Genomic DNA, 19,363 nt, shown 5'->3' with positions numbered 1-19,363 from the left:
ATTTTTGAACTTTTGTTCTATGTCTTATTCTGAGCATAGGAAGTATGTGTAGTGGTGAAGAGCACATGGTCTGCAGACCTGAGTTCAGGCCTTCTGCTCCCTATAAGCTAAATAACTCCAGACAAGTAGAGATCAGAATATTTGATCTTTTAAAATCTCCAGTACTGCATTGGTAAATTCAGGCCAATAATTCTATCTTTATAGGTTGTTATAAAATTAACCACCAATAAATGGTAGCTGTTGTTATTTTTATTCTGTGGCAGTTTTATAAAGGTAACCATGATTAAATATTTGTTTTGTGGATTAAATGGCTGTGGGGCATCCTCTCTATATTCGATAGAAAACATGTAAACGCTCTGTAGTGTCCCATGGCTCAAAAGCTACCACTTTTCTGATGAACGGGAACAGTCTCTTCTTATAAACATTAGGATTCTTTGCTTTGTTTTCCACTTCTGTGCCAAAACAATTTGATAGGACACGACTTCATCCGTTCTGTTGCTCACCGTCCTGCCACATAGCTATTTGGGATGCGTACTGATAGCTTAGATCATCCAAATTAATTGTCTTATCAGTAAACTGATAAGCTAACGGCACTCAGTCTTGACCAAGTTGACAAAGTCAGTACAGAGTTTTGCTCTCCAGTTTCCTATTTCCTGATAGTTTAAAGATGATAAATACTATACTTAACTAGAGACCAGATATATTCTAGAAATCAGTATGTCTGAGGTGAAGCATATGGAAGAGAAAGTAAGTCATTGACATTCGGACAAGACCTCTGGTTACAGAGCATCAGTTGCCACAGGCAGCTGTTTCACCTTTCCTTTTAGAGGCAGTGAGAGCGGTGGTGTGATCGAAGGACACTAGTTCCATCTCAGAGTTCCAACACTGACAGGAAGCCCCTACCCCTGTTGTGGTGACCTTCAGTGCTATACTTGCTGAGCTTGATCAGATGTGCCGCCAGATGCTGATGCTTTGCCTCCTTTTTTTTTTTTTTAATTTTTGTAATATAGTTACTTTGAGAATATTTTTAATGACATATTCAGAAATTTATTGTTTCAAAGGAATATTGGGATGTTCCAAATCATGGTGGTATTCAGAAAGATAAGTTGTCACCTCATTCACAGTGGGAGATGGGAGTTGAAAACCTACCTCTATAAGCTTATGGTCATGTCATCTTGTTTGAGATGTTGCAATCCTTGCTGGACGGATGTGTAGTATCTTAACCACCTAGGTCTTCTTCCATCCTTTCTGTACATTCCCATAGTTTTTTTTTCTAGGCGAATTTGTTTCAATCTAATCAAACTCTTCATCCAATCAAACTACTCCAGCTTTAGAACATTTCTCCAGCCCACATTGTTTTACTAATCCTTTGTTTCCTTGATAGTCTATTTTTTTCCTTTGTTCATTCAAATAGTGCTTGACAACTCATATGCTTTTATGTCCATTACCTCCATTGCAGAGTAATGCTGATTTCCTTTTCATCTCACTTTATCCAGACATAAACGAGAAGGGAATCAGTGCTACCAACCTCTGGCTCTGTGAGTCTAGGATCATAAATACCAACCCTGGGCTATCCTGTGGCTTTAGTTACCACCCGTGGTGAACGTTGTGGTTATTTCCCCAAAATCTGTTTCATCTTTCTGCTAGTATGTAGTAGCCATTTGATATGGATGGGACTGATCGGAGGTGGGGCCTGATTAATGTAAGCCAATGAGTCTCAACCTTGGCTGCCCATTAGAGTCACCTAAGGAGCTTAAAACAAAAGAGACAAACTCAGCCAACCAAATCCTCCCCCGCAAAAATGTCTGGGAATAGAGCCTGGGCATTGGCACTTCCTAAATAATTCCCAGCTGAAGCTGACATGCAGCCAGTGTTGAGAACCATTGGTATACCCACCAGGGTACTTCCGTCTGCCCTGCCACTAACATTGATTTAAGAAACTCAAACCTGAGCCAGTTAGCTTGTGCCATTCCCCAAGCTACATGAATTGGTTGTGGTGGGTATAATCAGCCTAATCAACATAGCCCAGGACTTTTGTTTTGTGGTTGTAGAAATGTTTTCTCTTTTATCTCTTTGTTGTGAGGAAGTCTTGCCTTGGGACAAAACTCTTACTTGGAGGAGACAGAACTCCTTGGCTGAGTTTCCTGTCACAGCTGAGTTCTAACAAAGACTCTCTCCTGGACCATACTTTAGTTAGCCTCCTCTGACCCCTCTTTTCTCCTAGGCCTCCACTTTGGCCTACCATGTCTGTGTCCATCCATGCTGAGTCCAGTTTTAGCAAGATTCTTGCTAAGTCCATTCCCATAAAAGCTCTTTGGGAAAAGGACTGTACTGGTTGGCTTCTTTCAGTTGTTCCTGACATACTGACTTACACCTGTCTTTGCACTCATAGATGAGTTTGCTAATGATCTGTTTAACTGATCAGTATTTACTGTGCTGGGTGCTGGAGACACAATGGTAAACAACATCGATTTGATCCTTATCTCATAGAACGTACAGGCTTGAAACCTAAATCTGTTTCTATTGTTACTATCTCAGTCATTGTAGGAAGACTTCCAGCTTGTTATGTGCGGTATAACATAGCTGGACAGAGTCTCTAAAAAGCTGCCTTGTATCATTTTTGTATGGAGTTAGGTTATATATAAATAAACAAAGGCCTTACTCAACATCTGAGCAGCAGAGGTAGGACTTTCCCTAGCAGGCTGACAGAGTACTGCAGGAACTTCCCAATAAACCCAGGTGAATTTTGCATTGCTTTGTATACCCAAGCAAGAGCCCTGGTTGCTTAAACATATCCTGTGGTGACAATATGGCAAAATAGTTAACAATATGAACGCTGTAACTGAGATGCTTGGGTTGGAATCCTGGTTCTACCACCTTTGTGTTTTTTGACAGTGGGCAAGTTTCATAACTTCTCTGTGCTTTTTTTTCCTTATCCATCTGTAAAATGAGACTAATAATAATAATGCCTTTTTAGAGCAGTAGGCATTAACAATATTAATAATTATTATTAATAATAATTAAATGTGAAGAGTTTGGAATGGTTCCTGGCACAAGGTAAGCCCTCATATCACTGTTTTCTATTTGATGATGTTGATGATAAAGATAGAACCCCTTATTTACATCTCAAACTCTCTTACTGGTTTTATGGCCGTCTTACTATGAGATCTTTTAAAATATGAGCAGAATCTTCATGCGTAGTTTGCAGAAGAGAGTAATCACGAGAGATTAATTTGTACCTTCCTTTTTCTACTCATGACAGAGGGGAGATCATTATCATCACTGAATTCCAGTCCTGCTTTGTAGGGCCCGCGAGTATACGGTGCCGTGCAGTGAGTTAAGTAGGCAGTCCCTGCTCTCTTGGAGTTTACCTTCCAAGATGGACAATATCGGTTTAGATGATCAAGTAAAGGTCATAAAAACAGTGGACTGTGAGTTGGCCAGACACTTTAAACATGTATATAGAAAATGTCCTATATAATGGAAGTTTACTGTATTACAGCCCATTAAAGTGTAGAATTTCGTATAGGGTACATATATCTCACACACAGTTTTGGACTAAATACCTAAAGGAAACCATAATAGAATCATACGGTATGGAACTCTAGAAGATCAATTAGCATTTTTATACTGGGCAGAAGTAATTACTTTGGGACAGGGATGGAGGAATTGGGGAGCAAAAATTAATCCTGTAAATCATATAAGGTGAAAGAAAAATGATCCTGTGGCTACTGCTTAGTAATGTGGTGTGACATGGTGGGAAGACCATGGATTTGGGGGCAAAAGTGACCTGAGTAAGTCATGGCTCAGTTACCTGCAAGCTATGTGGCCTCTGTGGAGCTCTTTGAATTCTAAGGAAAGCTGTTTTCCCTTCCTGCAGGGAAGGGAAACTGTAGCTGTAGAAAGGGTAAGATTTGTGGCTCAGCTTAGAAGAAGCTGTATATAGGTGTGCTTTTTAGCTTCAACCCTGGCTTTTTTTTTTTTATCTTACAATTATTCTTTCCCTTTTCACTCTTTTAAAAAAATGCCTTCCTGTATGCTTATTAATGGAACGAAGAGTATTAGTGATTGTATTGGTTCGCTAGGGCTATCATAACAAAATACCACAGCCTGGGTGACTCAAGCAACACAAATGTATTTTCTCGCAGTTCTGGAGGCTGGAAGTCCAAGATCAAGGTGCTGACAGAGTTGATTTCCTCTGAGGCCTCTCTCCTTGAATTGCAGATGGCTGTCTTCTCCCTCTGTCTTCACATGGTCCTTCCTTTGTGCACACACGTCTTAATTTCTTCCTTTTATAGGGACACTGGTCATATTGGACCAGGGCCCACCATAAACATCTCACTTTAACTCAGTCACCTTTCAAATCTATCTCCAAATACAGTCGCATTGTGAGGTACTTGGGTTAGGATTTCAACGTATGAATTTGCAGGGGACATAATTCAACCCATGGCAGCGATTAAAAAAAAAGCCTCCCTTATAAATTTCCTTAACTGTAAAATGAGGATATAAAAATGATTACCTTGTTCTGTGTATGATTATTTTGAGGATTATAATCAGATAAATTCAAGTCAGTTGCCTAGCACAATTGAGTCATATAATAGGTCCTCTGTAACTGTTAAATATCTTCCTTTCCTGCTTTTTGGCAGGGGAATGAAATTCTGAAATTGTTTGATAAAAAGAAGAGATACAGACCTTACTTGCTAAAGTGATACGGTGTAGGTGTTTTAAATGTCAGAGACAACTGGGGTAGCCGGGTGGGGAAGGAGGAGTGGGGCAGTGGAGAAAAAAAGTTTTTATTTCCTTTGGAGCATGAGATGATGGAGAAAGCAAAGGAGCTAAGGTGGTTTGAGCTAGACTCTGGGGCTCGGGTATACTCCAAAACTCAAAAAGCCCAAAGAGGAACTTAGCCCTGAAGTGAGAGAACTTCAGCAATAATGTTAAGAATTTTAGACTGAAAGGGATCATGATTCTATTCCTGTATTTTATGGAGGAGAAAATTGACATCCCAAGAGGTTAAGCAACAGGCTAAAATCACATAGCTAAGCAATTGGTAGAAGACTAATCAACTCTGAACAATTATGTCTGTGATTCGGAGGAGAAGACTATGGTAACTTGAGGAAAATATCTGAGTTCTACCAGACTGTCAGAGCTGAGGCTGTGGCCTATTTACAGTTGTATCCTCCAGTAATCAAGGATGTGCCCGGCATGTAGTATTCAATGATGATTACATAGGTTCAGTCAAAATAAATATTGAATTTGCAGGGGACTTGTTAAACCAAAGGTTTACATTTTTGTGAATAAAACAATGTGGCATATTTATGAAATATATGGAACATCTTTAGTATCATCCTGAAAATCAATATGCAAAAAATACATTAATAAGTGAGTTTCTAACACTGCTAGGTCTAAGGGCACTATTCAAAAATCAATTGTGTTTCTTTATACCAGTAGCAAATACATGCTTAAGAATGCACATACACTACTGGTGGGAGTGGAGGTTGCACAATCACCTTGAAAAACTGGCAGTATTCACTAAAGCTGAGTATACTCTTATCCTATGATCAAACAGTTACTCTTCTAGATAGTATATATCCAGCAAGAGCATGTGCACGTATGGACCAAAAATTACGTGCAGGAATGTTTGTGGCTGCATTATTTGAAAGAGCTAATAACTAGAAACAACCCAAATGTCCATCAGCAGTAGAATGACTCAGTAAATTGTGTCATATTCACATTGTGGCTATGATGCAAGAATCAGGATACTGATTACCTTTGGAAAGGTAAGAGAGGATACTAGTGGGAGGCTTCAGAGGTGCTAGTCATGTTCTGTTTCTTGATTGAGCTGGACAATTATTTGTATACTTTTCAGTATCTGTTATACTTCAATTATAAAAGGCTTAAAAGTATGAAGTTTATGTATTGAATTTTTATATATCGTTGCTTAAACTTAAAAATATTAGCACATGATTATTTTAAATGAGACTGAAGCAACTGTCTTAGGATATATAGTTGCTTCAGTATGTATATTTGAATGTATAGCTGCCTCAAAAAATAAATAAAATTTAAAAAGATATCCCCACCCAGTCTCCTACGCATTTTTTGGTTCAGTATCTTTTTTGTACTCTTACTTGTCATTTACTTATGGAATTGTATTTTTAGCAAACGAAATAGTACAGTATGCAGTGTAGCTTTTCGGTATTTAAATATACTTAAAAGTTCATAGAACTTTTAATATATCAAAAAGGATTAAGCTTATAACTGTGTGTAATATGATCCCAATTTCTCTGTCTTTCTGTCATCATCTCTATGTGTAAAGGAAAAACTTGAAGGATATAAGCTGTAAGCAAACTTTTTTTCTGAGAAGGGGATAAACTTTCTGTTTTTATACATTTGATATTTGAATTTTTTACAATAAGCATGGGTCACTTTTTTACTTTAAAAAATGTACCCTTTTGAAGAATTAAGCAAAAAGATAGATCTTAGTTATTAAAATATTTTGTATCCTAGAACTAGAAAAAGTCTCTACTGTTTTTTCTTTTATGCTTACTTATTAAAAACGTATAAAACCTATCAGTTGAATACTGTCAAGAAGAGTGCCAATAATTTTGATCTTTAAATTCCTATTTAATGTAATCACTTAGGTAAGATATGACTTTAATTTATGTGGTTGGTTTTTTTTTTTTCTATTTTTCCAAATTTTCTAGAGTAAACAATATTACTTTTATAATAAAAGAGTATTTAAGGGAGGCAAATCTTTATTATTTCAGTCTTTGCTTATGAAGTCAATATGTTGTACTTTTAAAGGATTTTTCTCCACAGTAATTATTGTTCTTTTGTTCCAACTGGGAAGGGAAAAGCCAGACTGGAAGCTATACAAAGTTATTTTGTGAGATGCTGTTTTTCTAATGGTTTTATACAGAATTGCTAAAAATATACACAATAGATCTTGAGGAAAATGCAAACTGCTGGAATACGATTCTCTTAGTGGTATATTTTTCTTTCCAGAGTCAAAGGCCTTTGACTCATGAGTATGCTCCCAAGGGTATGTTAACCTCCCTCCTTTTTCTTTCTCAAATTTCGTAATTGCATTTTTAGCTTGTGTAATTGTATTTGTCCTTTGTATACATAAATATACAAACCATTTTAAAATAAATTCAGTTTGGTGGCTGATTAGTTTTATGCATTTGAATTGGATGGTGATAAGAGGTCACAGGTCTTTATTTTAAATATCCCTGGAAATTAGGAAGTTGCTTAGAGATCATGCCCTTTTGACTAGATTCATCCTCAACTTGGAAATAGCTTAGTTTTCACCGTCCTCTACCCTTCTGCAAAGTGGTTTGAAGACTCTAGCGTAAGTGAATAAAATCAGAAATTTTGAGGTTTATTTTTCTTTAAAAATATAAACCAAGTGTTAGTATTTTTCAGACAATTAAGAGCTAACATCTAAGGGTTTTGGTTATAGTTCTTATGCTGCTGATTAGGTATTCCTTGGTGGTGATTAGTGAATGTACAAATGCAATCATTTGGTAGGGCTTAATCACTCATATGAGAGAGAAGCTAGTTACCCATAAGGAGAAATTGGAGCTTGTATAACTTTCATTAGACTTATTTTTTTAATAGCAAAAAAAAAAAAAAGAACAATTTTTGACTAAATTAGGAATATTGAGTAATATAAGATAAACTCTTGTTTAAAAGAAATAGAGAACCTGGGGAAATAAACTCATATGAATATACTGTTCCACTATGTAGTATATTGTCTGTAGCTTATGAATAGTTGGCCCTTACCAAACCAGGACAGATTTCCCTTAGAGGGAGAGAGAGAGAGAAGTGCTACCTGAGCAAGTGCTTCTCCTTTCTTTGTACTGGGTGGTTGAGCCCCACAATTATAGCAGGGGCCAAGGGAGGAAGTGTCTCCTTCCCCAGGTTTACTACATTACTCAAAGTTGAGAAGAAAAGAAATGTATGGCTATACCTTTTTTTTTAACATGTCATCTGAGGCAAGGGGAGAGTGGAATGCATGTATTTGGGCAATGCTTTTATTTCTTTCTGGTGAGGTGGGTTAAGAGCCTGAATCCTGAGGGTGGGTTTGAGCCACTTGGGATAATGAGCTAGGGATGTGTGGGTGGCTGCTTAGGCCAAGCCTTGCATGGTGGCGTGACGCTGTTAGGTTCAGGGATGGTTCTTCAAATGTGTAGTTCAAAAGCTTAGAGAGGACAGGCCTTTTCTTGGGCATTGTTTTATTCTAACCTAATTCACAGTTGCTAATACATAAATCAAAATGCCATAGCTTTTCCAGCCTTCCAAGCCAGATTTCTGGGTCTTTACTCAGGGTGACCAAGTATCCCAGTGTGCCCAGGACTGTTGTGGTATTAGCACTGAAAGTGCTGCTTTTAGGAAAAAAACCTTGATCTTAGGGAAACCTCTCAGTCTCAGAGGAATGGTTGATCACTCTATTTTACTTCCCTGAGCGCTTCAGCAGCTGTAGCATGGGAGGAGGGGAAGCGCCTTCTCACTGCCACTGTGTACAGTCTCTTCCCTGTAGTACAGATGACGAACAGCCCTTGCATAGCAGTACAACCCAGGATGTAATTTCAGGGAGGAAGAATGTTGCTACGTCCCAAGTGTGCCCAGATCGTGCTCTTCTGATTATCTTTTGCTGCAGAACAAGTGACTGCAAAATTTAGAGGCTTAAAATAACATTATTTTATTATCCCTTCTGGTTTCTGTGGTTCTGGGATTTGAGAAAAGCTCAACTGGCAGTTCTGGCTCCTTCACTGTGATAGCGGCTACAACTGGAAGAGCTGGGGATTAGTCAGACACCTGTGTCTTCATGTCATCTCAAGGCCTCTCTGTATGGGCTACTTTAAGCTCTCCTGGTTGCCTCCAGGCAGGTAATGCTTACCTGGCAGTTTAGGGTTCCAGAGCAAGTGTTCCAGCCAGCACGTAAGAAGCTTCCTCAGATGTCACATCAGATATTATTGCACAGCATCATTTTCATCATAGCCACAGGATTCAAGTGGGGAGCATAGACCCCACTTCTTGATGGTTAGAGGGTCAATGTCACAACCTGTTGGGATGGAGACATTATTGCAGCCATCTTTGGAAAATACAATCCGCCATAATTACCTTAGCTCCCAAATACAGTTTTTCATTAATAATAGTAGCAAAGTTGTTAAAATATGATTTTTCCTTACAAATTTTCATAATGCAATTTTTGTTTCAAATGAAAGCAAAAAGATCAGCCTATAAATGTTTCTTGAATTGTTCTGAAAACTCTTGGTTACCACTGACCTACTGGAATGAGTATATATGTGTGTTTGTGTGTATATATATTATATGTATGTGTGTGTGTGTATACACACATATATGTTCCTAAAAGCCAACTGACCAACATAGGTGTAGCAGAAGTTCATTCACCATGCACTTTATTGTATGTCAATTATATCTCAATAAAACTTCTTAAAAAAAATAAAGTTCGTTCGCTTCCATAGTAAGAATTTGTGTGTGTGCATGTGTGTCTGTGTGTGTGTTTCCATGCATACATACACTCCGGAGGATGGAAAAGAAAGAGTAGTTGGGAGGAGACAAGGACAGCAGTGGCACAGGACCACTCAGGTTGAAGGAAGGCGTCCACAGCAGGAAAGCGTTCTGAAAACGTTGATGGCTGGAGAGGGAGCTAAGGAACAGGGCAGTGGCTGTCACTTAGACGTGAAGGGCATCACTTTAGTATGATCATTCAGTTTAAGATGTGGGTGCTAACACTCTGTGCAGCTTTCTTAGACTGTCTCTCGTTGTGATGCTTACGACCCAATGAGTTATTTCTGATAGCCTCCAGCTTTTCACTTCAGAGTAAGGGAAACTGGAATTTAAAAAAATCTAATGCAGTTTTTTGAGGGGTTTGCTGACAGCACCGATTTAGCAAAGTTTCAGGAAGGCATGCTACAAATCTTAATTTTATTAAACTGATATTTTTTGGCTTGATATCTGTTTAATATTGCAATATTTATGATTCTTACATGAATTCTATTGTTTTGTCCTCAACTCATTATATTTATTGAGGAAAATTTCAAAAATTAAAAAAAAAGATAGCAGAAAGATTATAATTCTAAGCCACCATTTGTTTAAAAAGATATTTTATGTGTTTTGGATTGTAGGAATACTGTAATGCGGTCCAGCTAGATTCTGGAATAGATTATCGGAAAAGGGAACTTCCTGCTGCAGGAAAGCTCTACTACCTGTAAGTTTTTTTTTTTTTTAATTTTAATTTTTAAGTTTAATATCTAATAATCAGGAGAAGGTGAGAAAAACAAATAGTAATTATTAGAAAATGAAAGGCTAGTTCGTTTTCTGTGATTTTTAAAGCCTGTGATTTTTAAAATGCAACATGTTATAATGTTAACTTCTTTAAACTGTTTTTTGCCATCCACATTTGCATGATTTATAATGTGTGATTGGAGGAAACCCTAATTAGTTTTTTGGGGAGGAGTGATGACAGATGGTTAGAAAGTAATGAGTATCCTCTTATGAGAACTCTGATATTAAGAGAATATCTTTATTGTGCTAAAGTAATTAATTATTTGTGGACATCTTCTGACAAATGTGTCATTTCTGTTCCCTGAAAATTGTGTTTTATTTTGTCAGACAATCTGTTTGTATTTATCATTGTTGATTGACTTCCATACGCAACTATGTAAAATACATATACACAAGTACAACTGGATATATTTTGTCTTTTAAAAGCTCAGACTATCCTGAGTAGGAGCAATTTATAATAATAGATGTATTCAGCGTGTGTAGTTAATGCTGAAAAACAAATATAGTTTGTTTTAAAATGTCATCAGTGAGAACCTGAAAAGGAAAAAAGTGCATTACAAATGCAAAGTGTTGTTTAGCGTATGCTGCTAGTGTTGGACACATAGTGGGTTCTCAGTAAATAGGTCTGTCTAAGGGCTAATTGTGATTTAACTCAAAGGCATGTTTCTGCTAATTTAAATTTTGATGACAGTGTGCATATGAGAGGTTCAGAAAAGTTCTTGTCTCTGCCACCTTGTAAGCAGAAGTACTTTACTGTTTTTGAAGTAGAAATTAGCTAGAAAAATCACATAATTAAAATTGCATACTTTACAGTGTACCAAGGGGACTATTTCAGTTTATTATTCAGATTCTGATGATTATTATAGGAGGTTCTTCATCTGCCCTTAAGTACTTTGTCTTTAAAGTACTTTATAATTTTGAAAAATTCTTAGAGCACTTCTTTTCTGCTTTAACTTGGACTTTTTCCTCTCCATTTCTTTTAAGTTTGTGCTTTCTGGTCTTTTTATTTTTCTGATATTCACAAGATTTCCCTGAAGCTTTGCTACCTATTTCTTGATATGCCAGATATATGGTACTTAGAAATTAATTATTATTCCTTTTATTCTTTTTCAACAAATCCTTATTCCCTGTATTTATTTATTTATTTATTGGCTGTGTTGGGTCTTCGTTGCTGCACACAGCTTTCTCTAGTTGTGGCAAGTGGGGGCTACTTTTCATTGTGGTGCATGGGCCTATTTCGGTGGCCTCTCTTGTTGTGGAGCATGAGCTCTAGGCTCACGGGCTTCACTAGTTGCGGTACATGGGCTCAGTAGTTGTGGTGCGCGGGCTTAGTTGCTCCGCCGCATGTGGGATCTTCCTGGAGCAGGGGTCCAACTTGCATCCCCTGAACTGGCAGGTGGATTCTTAACCACTGTGCCACCTAGGAAGTCCCATGACTTTTAATTAAATAGCAATAGTCATTAACTCAGCATTTTATCAGTCTAACTTTCCAAAAGCCAATTTAAAAAGTGCCCAAACACAACCCAAATAATATCAAGAATGACCAGAGAATTTAAAAACTGCCCCCAAATTTGACATGGAACAGTTTCCACAGGTCATGATATTGTCTGAGTTACACAAGAACTAATTCATACAAGCCATTGTATGTTTGTATGTAATCTATTTCAGCTGTAGTTTTATATCACATTAAATTTAGAAATCCTAGAGTACCTTTGTATTGATGAATAATTTCCAGTTGTTTTTGGTTCATCCCAAGAAATTTTTTAACTTCACATAAAACAAGCTCAAAAGAGAATTTAAATTTAGCATGTTATAAGCCACAGAGAACTTGAGTGCAAATATTCAAACTTTTGCATAGATTAAAACACCCAGTGGTTGTCCAGTTTTTCATTCCGTGGTGACTGATCACCCCAGAGATGAGTCCAAAGTCATTTTCTTCCTGGTTTCTTGGTGGGTTGGGCTCAGTAAGATCCCCATGAGTGGACTATGGTATGCCAAAATCCATACATGTCAACCAAACATTGGACTTCTTGTTTGCACTTGGGTGGGGGCTTGGACCAGTAATTTATTTTGAACTACCTGGTATTTGCCAAAGGAGGCCCTATCCCATGCCTTCCAGAGAATTTAACCGCTTCAGATTAGCTCTCTGCTATGGGGCTGGTGACACTAGAGGTTATCATTTTACATTTGCAACAATGAGCATCTTTTGTCTGACAGGCAGCACCACTGCTGAGGGGTCCATGGGATGCTGCCCTAGACCATTTTGCTGTCAATTCTGTGAAGGGTTATGTCTTCCTGGAGAGAGAGGGGGTCAGGTGACCTTGGACTTACCCTCACTCTCTGTTTCTTTTACTTTTTCCTTCAGGAGCTGAGTAGTACAGGTTACAGGTTCTTTTTTTTTTTTTTTTTTTTTTTTCTACTGAAAAGAAGGAAGGACGTTGGGGAGAGGGTTCCTATTCAAACACCATATCTCCATCATACTCACCAGCATAGAAGCCATGGCCTCAATGGGATATTTTAAACTGAACCAAAAGGGGTAGAGGGAGGTGTTGGGCCTTGGATTTGATTTTTTACCCTACTTACAAAGTAATAGCTTTGCCTGTATTGTTTCATGGATGCTGGCAGAAGACACAAGAAACCTGGGTCATAGACAAAGGATTTTATTACTCTAGGCACAGAGAGCATGTTGAGTCAGTTCCCTCCTTGCTCCCTAGTCCCATTAGGGAGGGGAAGAGGGGTTTTGCTGAGGGCTCAGTTGTATGCCTGAACAGGCAATGAGTTGTGTGACAGGAGAGGAACTCTGAGTTTGAGGAATGTACCATTTTATAGCCAGAAGTAAGCAGGCCTGCTTTTTTCTCAAGGGAGACATCCCTCAAGGTTTCTGGATGCAAATACACCTTAAGAAATGGTTAGGGCCTTGTATTCTTGGCATACTCAGCAAGATGTGTGGGTGAGTGAGAGACCCAGGGAGGACTGTCTCTCTTCACAGGGGACATTTACCAAACTTTTAACTGTAAAGAAGCCAGTCTTTCTCCCTCTATTTCATTTGGCTGCTATTCACCAAAGTCACCCACCACTTCAATGAAATTATATCTGAATACATTATTCAGTTATTTAGTCCCTCAGTTAAATTGTCTCAAGAGCATTTCAGCTCCATGTATGTGGAGACTATGGGTCATACTAAGATGATGAAAAATATATTTTACAACTTTTCAAACACAGCCCAACGATGCACCTATTCTTACCTGGTCAATATAGTACATGTATTCATCCATCTTTTGAACAGTTTTAAGGAATTTCTTCTTAAATACTTTTACCAATAGAAACTTCATGTCTCAGGTACTTTTAATTTTCCACTTGGGAAACATCTATTCCAAATAGGAAATTACTTCTAAGAATATATCTTTGAACACCATTAAAAAAGTTTGCTGGCTAAAAACACACAGCTTCAAGGTTATAGCTCTGTTCTAGAAGAAAGGTCTGTGAAAACAAAGGCTGGAACTCATACATGTTGAAACTTACTTCCCCACAATTAAAAACTTGTTTATTGCCTGTGATATTCCCTACACACACTCCCCTGCCCCGCACTGGAACAACCATCAATGAAAATTGAAAACATTTCTTAGCTCGATTGTCACATCTTCTCATCCCTAAAACTTTGACAGAGATCTGTCTTCTGCTTGGAACGTTGCCACCTTCTGGTTCAGTAGTCTCTAGGGTATCTTAGGACCTTCACCTCATCCCCCATTATTGCCATTTCAGGTGTTTCTGTCCTAGACATTGAAATCTGCAGTTTTAGTCTTAATTTTTCTCACCAGAATACCAGCCCAGTCATTTTCTGTTTCAGAAGAACCTCTGAAACATCTGCCAATAGAAGCAACTTGAAAGTTGTCTGGCCACCTTCCTTTTAGGCTCTGATTTGTTTCTGTGGACTAGACTGCCCAGGGTCCCTGCAGCAGGCTGTGTGCACAACCCCATTGAAACACTTGATCTCTGGTCACCTACAACAAAGTTTGTATGCACTGATGCCAAACATGGGCCTGCTATACTTTCCCTTCAGTTGTCTGAGTCCTCTCATGTATCTTCTAGAGTCTTCTACATTCTTGTCCGTCTTACTTTTGACACCAGTGCATGGTGTACAGTGGACCTGTGGTGGTATTGAAGAGAAGCTACCACACAATTAAAGAATATGAAATTTATTTAGCAGCAAAAGATACAGAAGCACATTCATATGGAGACAGTTGTGCAAAACAGAAGACAACATAGCGTATTCTCCTTGGAAGTTTAAGTTTTTCTGGCCCGTGAAGCCAGCATAGACAGCACCTGATCAGGATGAGGATCCCAATGGGTCATGTTTATCATTCTTGGGTGAGTGATTTAGAGAGGCTCTGGCTATATGCCTGCTTGATCATCAGGTACAGTTACCAGGTAAAAACCCTAGGTGTTCACTGTCAATCAGTGTGAATCAAAGGTCAGGTGCCTATCCTTCATCAAGACCAGACTATTTGGAGGTTCCTTAAAAAACTAAAAATAGAACTACCATATGATCCAGTAATCCCACTACTGGGCATATACCCAGAGAAAACCACAATCCAAAAAGAAACATGTACCATAATGTTTATTGCAGCACTATTTACAATAGCCAGGATGTGGAAGCAACCTAAATGCCCATCAACAAATGAATGGATAAAGAAGATGTGGCATATATATACAATGGAATATTACTCAGCTATAAAAAGGAATGAGATGGAGCTATATGTAATGAGGTGGATAGACCTAGAGTCTGTCATACAGAGTGAAGTAAGCCAGAAAGAGAAAGACAAATATTGTATGCTAACTCATATATACGGAATCTAAAAAAAAAAAAAAATGGTACTGGTGAACTCAGTGACAAAACAAGAATAAGGATGCAGATGCAGAGAATGGACCGGGGGACTTGAGGTTGGGTGGGCAGGGGGTGAAGGGGAAGCTGGGATGGAGTGAGAGAGTAGCATAGACATATATATACTACCAACTGTAAAATAGATAGCCAGTGGGAAGTTGCTGTATAACAAAGGGAGATCAACTCGATGATGGATGATGCCTTAGAGGGCCGGGACAGGGAGGGTGGGGGGGTAGTCGAGGGAGGGAGGGAATATGGGGATATGTGTATAAATACAGCTGATTGAGCTTGGTGTACCTCAAAAACTGGTACAAGAGTGTAAAGCAATTATATTCCAAAAAAAAAAAAAAAAGACCAGACTAGGCCTTCCTGAAGTCTGTTCCTCAGAGGGCAGGGGATAGAATTTCTGCCTCTGGCAATGAGAGAAACTGTCTAGTTTCATGAGGTTCGGGCTGTTGATCTGGCCAATTCTTAAGTGTGGTGAAGAGAAGAAGACCGTTGGGGACATTTTTGTTTGTTTGTTTGTTTGTTTATTGGCTGCACAGTGCAGCATGTGGGATCTTAGTTCCCCAACCAGGGATTGAACCTGCGCCCCGCCCCCTGCAGTGGAAGCATGGAGTCTTAACCACTGGACCACTAGGAAGTAAGACTTCTCTTATTTTTAATTTTTATTTATTTATTTAGTTGGGCACATTTTTGATGTTTACAGATTAAATGTTATTCTTAGCATCATGACGTGGAACATACAGGTTTATCTACTTAAGTCATAGCATAGTCATAAACTAAAATGTTTCCAGATAAAATAATACAATGTATGGGATGTGCTTTAAAATAATCCAGGGTGGGAGAATTGAAGGGAGGTATAGATGAAACAAGATAGGCCATGTATTGAGTGGGCGATTGTTACATCTGGTTTATTATACTACTGTCTTTACATGTATATATGTGTGAAATTTTCCACAATAAAAAGTGTTTTTTAGAAAGGTACAAATCTCTATTTTTTTCTGAATATGCTAGCGAGAGTTTTATTAATTCTATTCATCTTCTCAAAGAAACAGCTTTTGTTTTATTCTTTATTTATGTTTTATATTGATTTCTTTTAATTTTGTCAATAGTTTCCTTTGCTGTGCAAAAGTTTTTAAGTTTAATTAGGTCCCATTTGTTTATTTTTACTTTTATTTCCTTTGTTTTAGGAGACAGATTCAAAAAAGTATTGCTAAGATTTATGTCAAAGAGTGTTCGGCCTATGTTTTCTTCTAGGAGTTTTATGGTTTCTGGTCTTACGTTTAGGTCTTTAATCCATTTTGAGTTTATTTTTATATATGATGTGAGAAAACGTTCTAATTTCATTCTTTTCTGTACTTTGCCTATTTTTAAATTGGGTCATTTGTCTTTTTATTGTAGAATTTTAAGTGTTCTTTTTGTATTCTAGATACAAATCCCTTGCCAGATATATGATTTGCAAAAATATTCTTACATTCTGTTTTTGTTTTTTTTTTTAAATTTTCTTCATGGTGTCCTTTGAAGCACAAAATTTTTAAATTTTAATGAGGTCAAATTTATTTTTTCTTTTGTTGCTTATGCTTTTGATGTCACATTTAGAAACTGTTGCCTAATCCAAGATCACATGATTTATGCCTATGTTTTCTTCTAAGAGTTTTATAGCCTTAGCTCTTACATTTAGTATTTGGTTAATTTCGAGTTATTTTTATATGTGGTATGAGGTAGTGGTCTATCTTCTTTCTTTTGCATGTGGATATCTAGTTGCCCCAGCACTATTTGTTGAAAAGACTATTCTTGCCCTGTTGAATTGTATTGACCCCCTTCTTGAAAATCAACTAACTGTAAATGTAAAGGGTTATTTCTGGTCTCTCAATTGTTCCATTGATCTGTTTGTCTAACTTTATGTCAATATCACACTGTCTTGATTGCCATAACTTTATTCTAGGTTTTGAAATTAGGAAGTGTGAGTCCTCCAACTTTGTTTTGTTTTGTTGTGTTTTCAAGATTGTTTTGGCTATTCTGGGTCCTGTGAATTTCCATATGAATTTTAGGGTCAGCTTGTCAATTTCTACAAAGATGCCAGCTGGAATTTTGATAGGAATTGTGTTGAATTTGTAAATCACATTGGGGACTACAATATTGTCTTCTGATCTATAAACATGTAATGTTTTATTCGTTTCCTAGGGCTGCCATAAAAGTACCACGAACTAAATATCTTAGAAAGCAGAAATTTATTCTCTCATTCTGGAGGCCAGAATTCTGAAATCAAAGTGTTGGCAGTTTGCTTCTTTCTGGGTGGTATGAAGGCGAATACATGCTTCTGGTAGAATTTCTTGGCTTGTAGGCACATTGCTCTAGTTTCTGCCTTTAGCTTCATAGTTTCTCTGTGTGTGTGTGTGTTTCCAAATTTCCTCTTCATATTAGGACACCAGTTATCACATTAGGGACCACCCTAATCCAGTATGACCTCATCTAAACTTAATTACATTTGCAAAGACTGTTTCAAAATAAGGTCACATTCACAGGTACTGGGGGCTAGTACCTTAACATCTTTTTGGAGGACATAATTCAACTCATAACAGCTTTCTTTCCATTTATTTTGGTCTTCTTTAATTCCTTGCAACAATGTTTTATCGTTTTCAGTGTATAAAATTTGTAATTCTTTTGTTAAACCTATTCATAAACATTTTATTCTTTTTGAAACTAGTACAAATGGAATTGTTTTCCCATTTTCATTTTTGGTTTCTTCATTGCTACTCTATAGCAATGTAATTGATTTTTGCATATTGATCTTGTAACCTGAAACCTTGCTAAACTCGTTTATTTGTTCTAATAGTTTCTAGTAGATTCTTTAGGATTTTTTAAATACAAGATCATGTCATCTGGAAACAGAGATAGTTTACTTCTCCCTTTCCAATATGAATGTCTTTTATTTATTTTTCTTGCCTAAATTTCCTGTCTAGAAACTTCAGTGAAATAATAGAAGTGGTTTATTCTATCACAGAGAGTGGGCACTCTTGTCTTATTCCTGAGCTTGGGGGAAAGACTTCAGTCTTTCACTATTAATTATGATGTTAGCTCTGGGTTTTTCATAGGTGCCCTTTATTAGATTAAGGACATTCCCTTCTATTCCTAGTTTTTGAGTGTTTTTGTCATGAAGAGGTGTTGGATTTTGTCAAATGCATTTTCTGTTTCTATTGAGATGATCATGTGGTTTTTGCCCATTATCCTATTGATGTGGTGTATTTTATTAATTGATTTTTGGATTTTAAATCAATCTTACATTTCTGGGATAATTCTCATTTGGTCGTGATGTATATATAATCCTTTTTATATATTGCTGGATTTAGTTTGCTAGTATTTTGTTGAGGATTTTTGTGTTTATATCCATGAGAGAAATTGGTCAGTAGTTTTCTTTTTTGATGATGTCTTTGATTTTGCTATCAAGGTAATACTGGCCTCATAGAATGAGTTTTGAAGAGTTCTATTCTATTCAGATTTTTTTTTTTTTTCTTGAGTTGGCTTCAGTGGTTTGGGTCTTCCTAGGAATTTGCCCATTTTATCCAAGTTATCTAATTTGTTAGTATATATAGTTGTTAATAGTATTCCCTTATAATTCTTTTTTATTTCTGTAAGGTTGGTAGTAATGTCCTCTCTTTCATCCTTGATTTCAGTAATTTTAGTTTTCTCTCTTTTTCTCAGTCCATTTAGCTAAAGGTTTATCCATTTTATTCACCTTTTCAAAGAACTGACTTTTGGTTTTATTGATTTGCTATATTATTTTTCTATTCTTTATTTCATCAATTTCCAGTCTAATGCTTATTATTTGCTTAGTTCTACTTGTTTTAGGTTAATTTTCTCCTTGTACATGGTCTTATGGTAGAAAATTAGGTTGTTGGTTTGAGATTTTTCTTCCTTTTTAATGTAGGCACTTATGACTATAAATTTCCCTATAAGCACAACTTTTGCTTCATCTCATGAGTTTTGGTATGTTATGTCTTCATTTTCATTGTCTCAAAGTATTTTCTAATTTTCCTTTTGATTTCTTTTTTTGACCCATTGGTTACTTAGGAATGTGCTGTTTAATTTCCACAGATTTGTGAATTTCTCAAATAACTCTCTGTTACCAATTTCTAATTTCACTCTGCTGTGACTGGAGAACAT

The 19,363-nt window shown here is 37.1% G+C and overlaps 1 protein-coding gene across 6 annotated transcripts in view; it reads left to right on the top strand.

The window, feature by feature from the left end:
- AFG1L (AFG1 like ATPase) overlaps window positions 1-19,363 on the top strand; it is a 226,522-nt gene that overhangs the window by 148,740 nt on the left and 58,419 nt on the right. For all 6 annotated transcript variants that reach the window (XR_009054295.1, XR_009054296.1, XR_009054297.1 and 3 more), the window contains one exon: window positions 10,155-10,237. Coding sequence is in view for 3 of the 6 variants with exons in the window: in XM_057738766.1 (XP_057594749.1) it covers window positions 10,155-10,237 (83 nt within the window). In the remaining 3 variants the exon portion in view is untranslated. The remainder of the gene's footprint in view (window positions 1-10,154; window positions 10,238-19,363) is intronic.

This window comes from Hippopotamus amphibius, chromosome 6 (assembly GCF_030028045.1).
Source record: "Hippopotamus amphibius kiboko isolate mHipAmp2 chromosome 6, mHipAmp2.hap2, whole genome shotgun sequence".
In the NCBI taxonomy this organism is placed as follows: Eukaryota; Metazoa; Chordata; class Mammalia; order Artiodactyla; family Hippopotamidae; genus Hippopotamus; species Hippopotamus amphibius.
This window is presented reverse-complemented; position numbering and strand designations above follow the sequence as displayed.